This window comes from Physcomitrium patens, chromosome 19 (genome assembly GCF_059467195.1).
Source record: "Physcomitrium patens ecotype Gransden chromosome 19, ASM5946719v1, whole genome shotgun sequence".
NCBI lineage: Eukaryota > Viridiplantae > Streptophyta > Bryopsida > Funariales > Funariaceae > Physcomitrium > Physcomitrium patens.
In genome coordinates this window covers 5,726,656-5,738,415 of record NC_143428.1, presented here as the reverse complement: position 1 = coordinate 5,738,415, position 11,760 = coordinate 5,726,656, and the positions used below count along the sequence as shown (strand labels likewise).

Genomic DNA, 11,760 nt, shown 5'->3' with positions numbered 1-11,760 from the left:
GAGTAATAAATGTGTAATGTGGTTGGTCTCAAATATTTTCAAGACTTTTACTGTGCCACATTTTTGTCTTAACAGTGAATCCTTCTCTGGCACTGGGGAACCTGAGCTGCTGATGATGCTGCCACTCCGCCTGCCCTCCAACGCCTCTCGCGATACCATTCTTCCAAGCCCTCATTGGCCTGAGCAGATAGTCGCAGTAAAAACCTGTCCAACCTCCCAGCGTCGATTCTTTGCTGCTCAAATGCGATAACCACACCAGCTGTCGTTTGACATGGAAACATAGGCTGCCACGGCTAGCCATAGCGCGCGTGCTACAATTGCGAGCAGCAGAAGTGGGGCTAGAGAAATTTCGGGGAGAGAGAGATGCAAAAGCCCATACTCAGTAGGGCCAGAGAAATTTCGGGGAAAGGGAGATGCAAAAGCCCATACTCAGTGGGGCCCCGAAAACACAACCCATTATGCTATTTTGCTATCATGAAATTTACATTTTTTTTATATTTGTCGGTAAGGAGTACCAGCGTTGACTGTCTGCTGGTCTGCAGAACCATTCAACCTTAGGAGGTCGGTCTCCGACTGCTAGTGCCCTCTTCTGCTGGGGACCTTATTTTTAGCAGGGATTGTTGGGAGCAGTTCAAGTGCGATTTGCAACATTGTTGGTGAAGTTGTAATGTTGCCATTTGACGTCTGGTAGTGGTTTGTTGGAAGAGGACGTCGGAAATCGGCGTTCATCAGTCAGGATGTGAATTGTTCGGACGATTTCGGGAGCTAGACAGCGGTGTTGCCAGCGTCACTGGCGAATGAAATGGCACGTCAGAAGTCCGCGTTGCTCGGAATCACCATTGTTCTTTCTCTCCATGTCTTCAGCAATTTTCTGGAACATGTAGAAGCGCAAGACCGTATATTGTTGCCGGCAGCTGAACGTATGACTTCGAACTTTGATTGAAAGCTTCGACGCACATCACTCTTCAACACCCTCTTCCACACTGCTTTAGCTCTCGGGAGATTGCGGTCCCATGTGGAGGGGTTGTGTTGGTGCTAAATTGCTGTTTCTGAGACCTTGAGAGTTTAACATTTAGGATTGGATACGAAATTATTCCGGGTGGAGGAATTGAATGCCGGATACCATTTTGAAAAACGATTTACGCCACCTTGGGTGAAATGTATGTGATCAGAATTTGAATGCGTAGTGAGGCGCGATCAAGTATCTGGCTGTTCTTATGACTGACCTAGTTTGTTGATCCTCTTATGGGTGGCTTTGGCAACAGAATGGGCGCTGAGGAACCTTTCCTTCGCATGGCAGAACACCAAAGATTTGAACAGACTCCTGCCTGGATGGAAAGATTATGAGCCGGAAGTTTTGCCTGAAATCGGGATTTCGAATTATGATCCCTGCTATTTTGATTCTTGGCGAGGTGTCCGCTGTTACATTAGGGAAAGGGATAATACTGGAACTTATAGAAATTGGGATGCAAATGTCGTAAGCATGTAAGATTCTTGGTACAACAAATTTACATGCATTTGTGCTCAGGTGGATGTGCCGTTGGATTCTTAGATCTTACTAGTTCCTCTTAAGCTTACTATTGCTCATGTTATTTTGAATCAGTTCTTTTGTCTTCAACCTGGTCTGGAACATTCATCTTGTATTTCGTTTGATATAGTATTTTTAGAGACTTGCCTTACACATCATCAACTTTGTCGTTGCCCCATGTTTGCAGTCCTCAGAACAGTGGCTCAAGTGCTGTCTCTCTGGTGACTCACTAACTGATCGTAACCGTTGGTTGTCGCAGCACACTCAGTGGCGAATTGATCAAAGGCAATTTGCCTGCAGATATATGGAACTTCTCGACTCTTTCAACCTTGTGAGCACATCAGGCGCTTCTCTTCATGAATGTCAATAGATCTCTTCATGTACTTTTTTCAATCTACATCAGATGACAGTTCAAAGAGTGTCGAAAGGGTTGTATGAAGTCCTCTGATCATGGCAATATTTGCTGGTGAAGAACCTTGACAGGAAATCCTGAACTGGTAGGCTTTCTCCCCTCTATCAACCGTGATAGCGAACTCTGGGCTCTAAAAAACCTGTAAGCCTCTTCTTTCCAACTTTGATCAGCATTAATTAGTTTCCCGTTGTTTCTTATTGTCACGTCCACAACTGCAGAAATTTCTTGTACCCACTGACACGATACTCTAGCTGGGTTGCCAAGTGTTGAGAAGGGTAGTCCGACCTGTAGGGCTGTTTTTCATGTGCTTCTACCTAGTCAATGGAAAATCGGACGGGTGTATCAAATATCCGCCTGCATGAGACCCAATCTTGTTCTGTTTAAAAATTTGAAATTTTCAGAACTGTTCCTAGACATCTATCAACTTATGACCGTATTCGAACCTCACTGTTTCTGCAGAGATCTTCATGGCAATGTACTTCAAGGACCCATACCTAGTATGTACGGGGATAATTTGACTGGGCTCGAAGACCTGTAAGTGCCTGATACATGTCTGTAATGTTTCTGGCAAGATGTTCTGTCTTGCATGTTTGTAAACATCAATGACTGTAGCGAGTTAAAGGAATCGAGGATCACCTCTAAACTGTTTAACCTGTTCACTACTGTCAGAGATTTAAGCAACAACCTTCTGACCGGGTCACTCCCAGAAAGCTTTCGTAAACTCGAAAAGTTGTGGACTTTGAAGCTGTCGCACAACCAGCTTTCTGGAAGCATACCGAGAAATCTTTTCGACAATTTGAGCCGAATAGTCACATTGTAAGCATGCAGAGTTTTAGAAGCGTTTGCATTCCACTCTGAGGGCAAGCGTTTCGTGTAGTTCTCATGAAGCATCTTCTTCAGTTATATAGTTTTTCAGATGTTCCGGGTATCCAGCCGCAGAGACGTTTGAATATTTGAAGAGGACTGTTGTACGTGCAAAATAGGCTGAAAGTTGGATGAGGTTGGGTCTTTAAATTCTATTTCTATCTTTTGAAACAGGGATCTATCAAACAACAGTTTCAGCGGGAAACTTCCTAATTTGACCTCCGCGGCCTCTCTCAACAGACTGTGAGTGGTGGCCTTCTGAGATGTTCTGAAAGTTTTGTCCCATCGTTTCGGTTCATGTGCGGTTGTACGCTATGTTCAAGCTCATCTTTCGAGGCCCTTGTTGCGAGGAATCAATGTCGTGCAAGGGTTTCGTGAGAAATCGTTAGCTACAGCTGTGTGGTTCAAAGTGTTTGAGCAGTCCCTAGAAAGAGCCAGCTTATCTTATTAATTCCTTGGTGTTTATTGCAGGAATATGAGCCACAATGCATTTAGTGGCTCTGTAGAACTCCTTGTTAAAAAAACGAACTTGGATGCTTTGGACCTCTCCAACAACTATTTCACAGGCTCGATGCCAAATTTGAGCAACTGCTCAAATCTTCAATCTCTGTAAGACATGTTCATTGACAACATGATGCGAGCAATTGTGGTTGTGGTGTTTGAAGTTCAAGAATTGGGAGCATGTGATGAGAGGCGCGACCACTTTTAATAAGCATATACCATGGTGTTGATGTGTTTTGGTTAGTACTGGGAATGCCCATGAAGGTGTACTTACTGAACGCGGACATCTGAAATGATCTGGAAATGCAGGAGTTTAAGCAACAACAAGTTTGATCCACAAGATATTTCTGCCTTGCTGCAAAATGTCACTGAGATTATAACATATCTGTGAGTGAAGCGGAACTTTAGATTTGTTGGGAACCGGCCCTGTGCTCAGTTTTGTGAAGATTCAGTGTTGATTACATGATTTTTTGTTCAACAAGGAACGAATTCGTGCAGTGATAGTTGGGTTTGCACTCGGCAGCTGGACTGAAGAGTTGAAATCGATCAGAAACGATAGTCCAGTTTGCACATGTGCCACCTCAAAGCCTGTTGCCTAGGGGGTTCCTTTTGGTGTACTAAAATATTTGTGATGTTGATGTGGAAGTAACGTTCTTATGAATTGACCTGCTGGTTGTAGGGGTCTGAGTAATACCGCGCTGTATGGCACGCTGAATACGTCTATGCTAAAACGCTTCACAAAGCTAAGGACAATGTAAGTATCAGACCATTAGTGTTTGTGGTACTATTAATATGCTTTCTAATTTTCATTTTGTATTTTTCCGAGAACAATATGATGTCCATGGTGTGACATCTGATCTAAATGTGCTTCTAATGAAATACGACATTTTATAAAGAGACGGATGAAACGAGAGTACTAACACACAATTTTGACCTACACCCGAAATAAAATCCGGATAACAAGTAGATAATAATCCTGGGAATAAAAACCTCAGAGAAAGCTGTCAGAGCTGCTAAATGAGAACGTGTTGAAGGTAACAACGTGAAGACTCAATTTTTTTTGTTACAGTATCCGATTACGGTACGCTTGGGTGCGTTGGAATCTGCTCTCAGTTGCTAATAGGACAAAAAAAATATTCTAGTCATTCTAATAACAACCTCATTCAGCATGTAGGAGTGGTGATGTTTGGTGTTTCTACCTTATTGTTACTGGTGTTACTGGGAGTCATGGTGGGAATCGATTTTGTCAAGCAAACATAATCCTGTCATCTATTGTTGCAGAGAACTAGATTACAACAACATCTCTGGAACACTGAACGTTACGGATCTTCTTCCCTTCCCAGTAAACGATGGGACCCGCAATAGTAAGCTGCGTATTAATTTGAGGAACAATAGTATTGGCACGGTCATTTACAAGGATCATGTTGGAAATCTTTCGTTGATTCTTGAGTAAGCAGTCTCTTGCCCTTTGTCTGCATTTGTTTGATAGGTATGATGTAAAATTGATTTGGTGGCATAGGAAGTGAAATTAATCTTGTGCCACTTGCAAGATTCTTGCAAGTTAGACGTAGCTCGTGCTTTGGGAGTCCACTGTAGTTCCCAACGTGGCGCTACAACAAAACTCTTCCTTGAGACAGGTCCTCGTTTAGGGCTACATTCTTCTTGAAAGTTGGCTATATCTTGGTGTTTCGGTTGGAAGGTTGTCATGACATCCTAAACATTGCTAATCATACGATGTTGGTGATTCCACAGGCTACAGGGAAACCCATATTGCGAAAAGTGGGTAAACAGTGATGTTGGCAGGTGTTTTTGTAAGCAAGAATGTTTTGATTCAAGTAAGACACCGACAATTACACATACTTAAGTTGCTTAGCTAGGATTCACTTCGAAATGTTGACGTCAAATGTTGATTGATTTGTTCAATGGGTGGCTATTGGTCAGTTTGAGATGAATTTTCAGTTTACATTGTGTGTCAGCGACATCAACTTATATAATTTTCTTTTCCAAAGGTAACCATAAGCAGGTGATATAGAATTATTTTTTAAACATGATCGAAGTTGTTATCAAGTTTTCTCTTTTATGGAATTTTGACGACTCTGCATGTGAAAGGATTGTTGTGAAATAGGTCCTGTGCAGGACAGCGATCAACATTGTCTGCTGGCAAATTTATTGGAACGTTGCAAACTAGAGTTGATTTTGTTTGTGGTTCCTAGAAAAACTTCGAAATAATTGGTGTACTTGGAAATATCTAACAGAGAAGGATATTGCAAATGCAAAACGGAAGACTATTTTGATAGCCTCACTTGTATGTGGAATCCTGCTGGCAATCATCATCAGCATTGGATCTTTTTTGATTTGGAAAAACAGAAGGGATAGCGGATACCGACTAGCCGCAGTACATGAAAGTACGTAAAACACGTAATTCTTTTTTACATCAGTGAATTGAAGCTTTGCTCGTTGTAACTGACGTCGATCATACTAGAATGTGCAACTCCAGTGCGGCTTTAAAGACATACCAGAAAGTTCTATGTTCTATTGTTCATTGGAATGATGTGGTGGCATTTTATCCATTGATAAAGATGTGATAATGAATCTCATACGGTGTCTTTTGATTTGTTGATTTCTTTTCAGAGTTTGCCAAGCATGAATTGAAGCCTACGTTATATTCATATGGTGAGCTACAAAAGGCAACTAATGATTTTCATCCCACCACGAAGTTGGGTGAGGGAGCATTTGGTGCAGTTTACAAGGTATTCCAATGGAGTTTGCAAAGTTTGGAGGACTTTATATTTGAGTTTCTTTTACTTGATATGTTTTGTAAATTAAACATGTTTCTTCCACGACAAGATTATCAATAATTGTGTGGTTGTTTGAGCAGGGAAAGCTTGCAGATGGAAGTGTGGTGGCTGTGAAGCAACTAACCACAAATGCACAACAAAATATGGATGACTTTTTGAACGAGGTTGTTGTTCTTACAACTGTGAAACATCGAAATTTGGTGAAGCTCAAAGGTTGTTGCCTCCGTGGCGATCGAAGACTTTTGGTATATGAGTGTGTGGAAAATTATGACCTTGCTGAGACGTTGTTTGGTAAGTTACTTATACATTGCCAAAATGAGGTTTGATTGAAATATTTTTGAATGGCATTTGTTGTACTTAAACTGAAATATGTGTGGTAACCTTTGTCCTAAAGAGAAATCTTAGTCATATGATTCATTGATAATGGTGTGAATCAGTAACTAAAATGTCTCTTCGAAGCCATGGTTTTAGAAGATTGTTTTTTTGATGTCTTTGCACAAGTAGGAGTTACTAAAGTTTTACAATTGGAAATCTTACTTCTAATATTGTTCTCTTATGTAGACCACAAAGGTAACCAACTTATAACTTGGCCAAAGCGATTCAATATATGTTTGGGAGTGGCACATGGCCTACAATATCTACATGAAGGGGTGGAACCCAGAATCATACATAGAGATATTAAAGCCAACAATGTTTTACTTGATAAGAACTTGGAACCCAAAATTGCAGACTTTGGTTTGGCACTTTTGTTTCCAAATCAAGAGACCCATATTACAATTTTGCAAATTGCTGGTACAAAGTAAGTAAAGTTTCCATATTGCAATATCATATTGTATAGGAAATTTTTATCACTACAAATGCTGACATAGAATTATAAATCATTGATTATTGTTATTTTTTATTATTGATTTGATTGATAAGAAAGGAAATAAATTGTGGAACGTGCAGAGGATATTTGGCACCAGAGTATGCTTCACTTGGCCAAATAAGTGAAAAAGTAGACGTCTTCAGTTTTGGAGTGTTGGCCTTGGAGATTGTGAGTGGGAGGAGAAATATCAATTTTGATCTGCCTTTGGACCAAACATACCTGAGTGAATGGGTATGTTTCCACTTCATGTAAACATAAGCTATTATTTCTTTTCCTACAGTTATGTATTCTTTTTTTGTGTGTATGCTAGTATCTTAAATTTATATTCACATGAACCTCTTTCATATGCATCTTTACATTTTAAATCCTTTTGGTGAAAATTCTTTTGGAAAATTATGGCAGGCATGGAAACTAAATGAAGCAGGTAGACTCAGAGGCCTAGTTGATCCAAGTCTTTCGTTACAAGTTGATGAAGAGGATGTGGTACAACGAGTGACAAATGTTGCAATGGCATGCTTGCAAACAGCTGCAGAAAGACGGCCAACAATGAGTCAGGTGGTGGCAATGTTACAGGGAGACATTGAAGTTGGAGAATGTGTCAGAGAGCGATTTCATGAGAATGTGAATAGATCCTATCAGAAGCTACTGGGGCTCAAAACGTCAGTCACTAGTCCTGTTCCTGTTGATGAAGAGAGTCAAGTCCTTAATGGAAGTAGTTCCCACGATGGAGGTGGTTCTCATGCGGGAAGTAGCAGTCTTGAGCTCAGTTCAGTGAGAGGTAGATGATGGTGTCACTTTTGTTTGTAGTTATTGAAATGTTTGTGTTTTATTTATCCACCAAAATTTCCCTGGGAAGTTTGTGAAGTAGTGTTCATATGTCAATATGTATCTGATTTTGTATTCTTATAGAAGAGAAATTAAGTTTCTGTAGTAGATTGTACCATTTTAAATCTTAGAGGAGCAGTCATCCATATTTTGGATGATTAATAGGGATGATAGGGAGGTAGGGATGACAAGAAATAAGGTATCAACATATATTGATAAGGAGGAGATTATCAACAAAAGAAGAGAGGACAAAAGAGAAAGAGAAGATTGGAGAAGAGGAGCAATAACATAGAGAATGTCAATATGTAAACAAGTTATGGAAATAAGTATATCACACTTTTTTGAAATGTAAATTTGGTACTTACTAAGTGATACCATTGATGAATATAGCAAAGATTTAATTTTTTTATTAGATAATTCTCAAGACATTTCTTTTTCAAATTTCTTAGAAGACAAAGATGGATTATTGAATTTATACTTTATTCATCACTTTTTTTGTTCCACTAATATGTCATTTCAAATGAATGAGTTTTCAAAATTATCTTAAATTTATTTATTTTGGATACATGGGATTAAAAATAAATGCTTTTGTATGACATCAAATAGTTTTAACAAAATTTTAGGTATTATAATCAATCATTATATTTCCTAAAAATTAGCATGTCAAAGATAATCAAATTAAAATCAATTTATGACTTATTTTAATTTTGTTTATATATAAATACTTTAGAAGTAAAGCTTTTTAAGAAAAAAAAATATTTGAGACATATATATATATATATATATATATATATATGTTTGAATTTAGAAAGAATAATAAATTATAAGAGTCTTATTGTAGAAAATAATCATAAAAATTGAGCCTTAGTAGGTCTTGGAGGTACTTATCTTAAATGCTTTAGTGTTTTCTCTTTATAGTGAGAATTAGCATTTATTTATTGTTAATACTAATATCTATATTGACCTTTTATCAACATTTATCATTGATTTAAATCCTATTAATATTATTTAGTAAGTAGAAGAAGCATGAAAAAGAACATTATGACATTTTAATTATTTATGTAGAAAATATACTTTTTAGTTGATTTAAATTGATTCTATTACAAAAAAAAATTATTAATATATATAATGGTAGTTTTAAATTAATTATAGCATCTTAAAAACATAATAGATATTTTTAAGTTTTATTTATAATTTATTGATTATATTTTAGAAATTTTTAGAATATATTCTTAAGATTTTGGTAAAAATAATTTTTTCCACCTTAAAAGGCCATTAGAAAGAATCTAAGCAAGATGTGAAGGCTTTATAAGATTTTGAAAATAATTGGATATTTTTAATCACTATAGTATAGTCAAAAATACAAAAAAAGAGGTTTTTTCTAATAAAAAATAGAAAGACCAACAACTATTATAATAGTTGTAGAAAAAGAGGTGCACATGTCTCATATGGGTTGTAGCACCTTGAATGTAAGTAGGAATGTAAGACTAAGTCATTGTGGCCTTTCTAAGACATCCACATATATTACTTGTAAGCCGTAGTGAGACTTGAATCCTTGACCTCTTAAGCAAGTTATCTTTGAAGCAAAACTTATTTACTTAATTTTTTTTATCATTGACTTTTTATTTTTGAACTTCATAACTTAATCAGATTAATTTTTATTTAATTTATTTTTTTCTATATCGAAGATAGAGAATTACCTATCTAAATATATTTTGTTTTATTATATTTTTTTAATAAATAAAAATTAAATAAACAAATAATGACTAGTTTTTTTAATGTATAATTATTTGATTGTATTTCTTTCACTTTTTTTGTGCTTTTTCTTTTTTTTTTTTGTTAATTTTGTCTCTCATTTTACACCACCAATAAGAAGAAATTCTTAATTGAAGTCATTTTGTAATCTAAATTAAAGGGTTAAATATATTCATGGACTTCTAATATTAAATATGTAGTAATTGTTAAAGAACTTTATGGCCTTTAAGATTAGAAGGAGTTTTAGATAGATTATATATATTTTTTAAATAATAATACTTATATATATTAAGCTATAAAAAATAGTAATTAACTAACTTTATAAAATTATTTATTTATTTTTACTATTTTTTTGTATTATCTTCTATTACTATAGAACTTATAAGAAATTAGAATTCAATTTGAAAAATGTGTTTATAACACCTAACACATTCTAATAAGAATAGGTGTAGAATATTATTTAAGTAGATTAAAATGGAAGTTAAAAATTCTAAAAGATTTATACATATGATTATGCTATAAAAAATAATGTGCATGCTATATTTTATACAAAATATGTTGATTCTTACACAACATAGTATTACTTGATTATTGAAAAAATGATTAGAATGATCTTGATGACTTTATCAATCATGTTTTATCAAGTTAGTTTATGAAAAGAATGCAAGTATAGGGTCATAAAATTAAGAAAACAACAAAATTTAAATAATTTTGAAAACTTAAAATACAAAGTTTTAGGGCCAGTGCTTCGGATAGTGAGTAATTGGCAAACCAGCTATACCTAATTCAGTGCAACATAACCTCCCATTCTGTTCTTCAGATCATTACATTCATGTGAGCAAGACTCTCTAAACGGTGTGGTTTATTCACACTTCGATTAGGAAACATCCACTTCGGATTGGTTGTATAGCATAGGTAACCTTCGGCGAGCTTTGTTTCCAGCTCATTGACGTAGTTCCTGTTCAATGCATCTTTTATTTGACGGCTTCACTTTTCAATTGGAGACGAGTAATTTTGTTGTTCCTACGAAGTTCTTACGAGCCGAATGCAGAGAAGGGGAAGTTTTGATGCACTAAAGGTTGGAGTGGTCGACGGGGTGCTGATGATAAGATTTTTCAGGACACACGTGCTTTTGAGGTCATTGTGAACACTAAGCAGATCCATTCAAGCAATGTATGTTGTGACATCAGTTGCATTCCACTGTACATGGGAGCAAGGTTTTATGAATCTAGACTGCTTATGAGGAGGTTTAAGTTGGTATCGAGAACTGTATCTTTTTGGAGTATGTAATGTGGAAGTGGGTCTCATATTATTTTGAGAAATACTTAGTATGAATAGCTACGCAATACGTTGTAAGTTCATTGTAAGTTCGTTAAGAAAGTACCCAATTGTGGTCAACTATTTGTGCACATATTATACGTTATACAAGTTGCTCACATCAGAGCCTATACAAGTGGTCATCAATCAGTAGTAATTGTAATGAAAGAGTTGAATTTGACTGTTTCACTTTAGATAGTGACATATTAATAAAAAAAAACTTGTTCAATACTTCAAACACTATAATTTGTTATCAATGCTTTTTTATTATATATATATATATATATATATATACACATATAAGATATGTTGTTTATAGGCATGTAGAATGATTTTACCTTTTTTATGTTTTATATAATTTGAATTTGGTTTAAACCCTTATTTCTATCTTCTCAATTTTTAGATTTTGTTTTTTCTTTCAATGTAATAGCCTATTTATTCAAAATTAGTATATTTAAGACTAGGTTTATGAAAGATAAGAATTTGTGTTTAAAATATCTACAAAAAGATGATATACCACATACAAAATTTGAATTCAATCAATTGACTACATGTTCTATTTATAAATTTTAACATCTAGATTGTAAACAATAAAATTGATTGGCTCTTTATAAGTTAATAGTTTATTTAATTTTAGAAATTTTTTTATCATTTAATATTTATAGATTTTTTTAAATAATTAAAAATAATAATATTTGTAGTTCTTTTAAGCTTAATTCTTTTATAAGAATTTATAAACTTTTACAAGAAATTTAGCAAAGAATAAATTATGTTGGTCAAAGAATAGGATTTAGAATAGAGGAATGCATTAGAATATTTTTTTATAATATATCTCAAAAAAAAAATTAAAAAATATTAATAAAAAAATTACTAAGAAGATTTAATATTTTTT

General features: G+C 35.3%; 1 protein-coding gene across 3 annotated transcripts; it reads left to right on the top strand.

Annotated features, from left to right (window-relative positions):
• The first annotated feature begins 590 nt into the window (after positions 1-590).
• LOC112295926 (uncharacterized) lies at positions 591-8,143 on the top strand. Of its 3 annotated transcripts, none has more exons than XM_024547978.3 (18): positions 591-920; positions 1,266-1,485; positions 1,788-1,859; positions 2,001-2,081; positions 2,400-2,474; positions 2,610-2,756; positions 2,979-3,047; positions 3,276-3,413; positions 3,615-3,692; positions 3,985-4,059; positions 4,587-4,754; positions 5,058-5,140; positions 5,561-5,710; positions 5,937-6,055; positions 6,184-6,394; positions 6,665-6,902; positions 7,052-7,202; positions 7,374-8,143. In XM_024547978.3, exons 1-18 carry the CDS (start codon positions 803-805, stop codon positions 7,755-7,757), a joined length of 2,577 nt encoding a protein of 858 aa, XP_024403746.1. In that variant the 5' UTR covers positions 591-802; the 3' UTR covers positions 7,758-8,143. The 3 variants fall into 3 exon arrangements, with proteins under 3 accessions (XP_024403746.1, XP_024403747.1, XP_073384992.1); XM_024547979.3 differs by having other exon boundaries at positions 7,498-7,826; XM_073528891.2 differs by lacking the exon at positions 2,610-2,756 and having other exon boundaries at positions 658-920.
• Positions 8,144-11,760: the final 3,617 nt, after the last annotated feature.

What these genes read in the sequence shown, in the direction of transcription:
- LOC112295926 (XM_024547978.3), top strand. Translation starts at nt 803, where the DNA reads ATGGCACGTCAGAAGTCCGCGTTGCTCGGAATCACCATTGTTCTTTCT. An exon ending in ATTGTTGCCGGCAGCTGAAC is followed by an intron (nt 921 to 1,265) that starts GTATGACTTCGA and finishes CTTTGGCAACAG; the next exon opens with AATGGGCGCTGAGGAACCTT. An exon ending in TTGAGCCGAATAGTCACATT is followed by an intron (nt 2,757 to 2,978) that starts GTAAGCATGCAG and finishes CTTTTGAAACAG; the next exon opens with GGATCTATCAAACAACAGTT.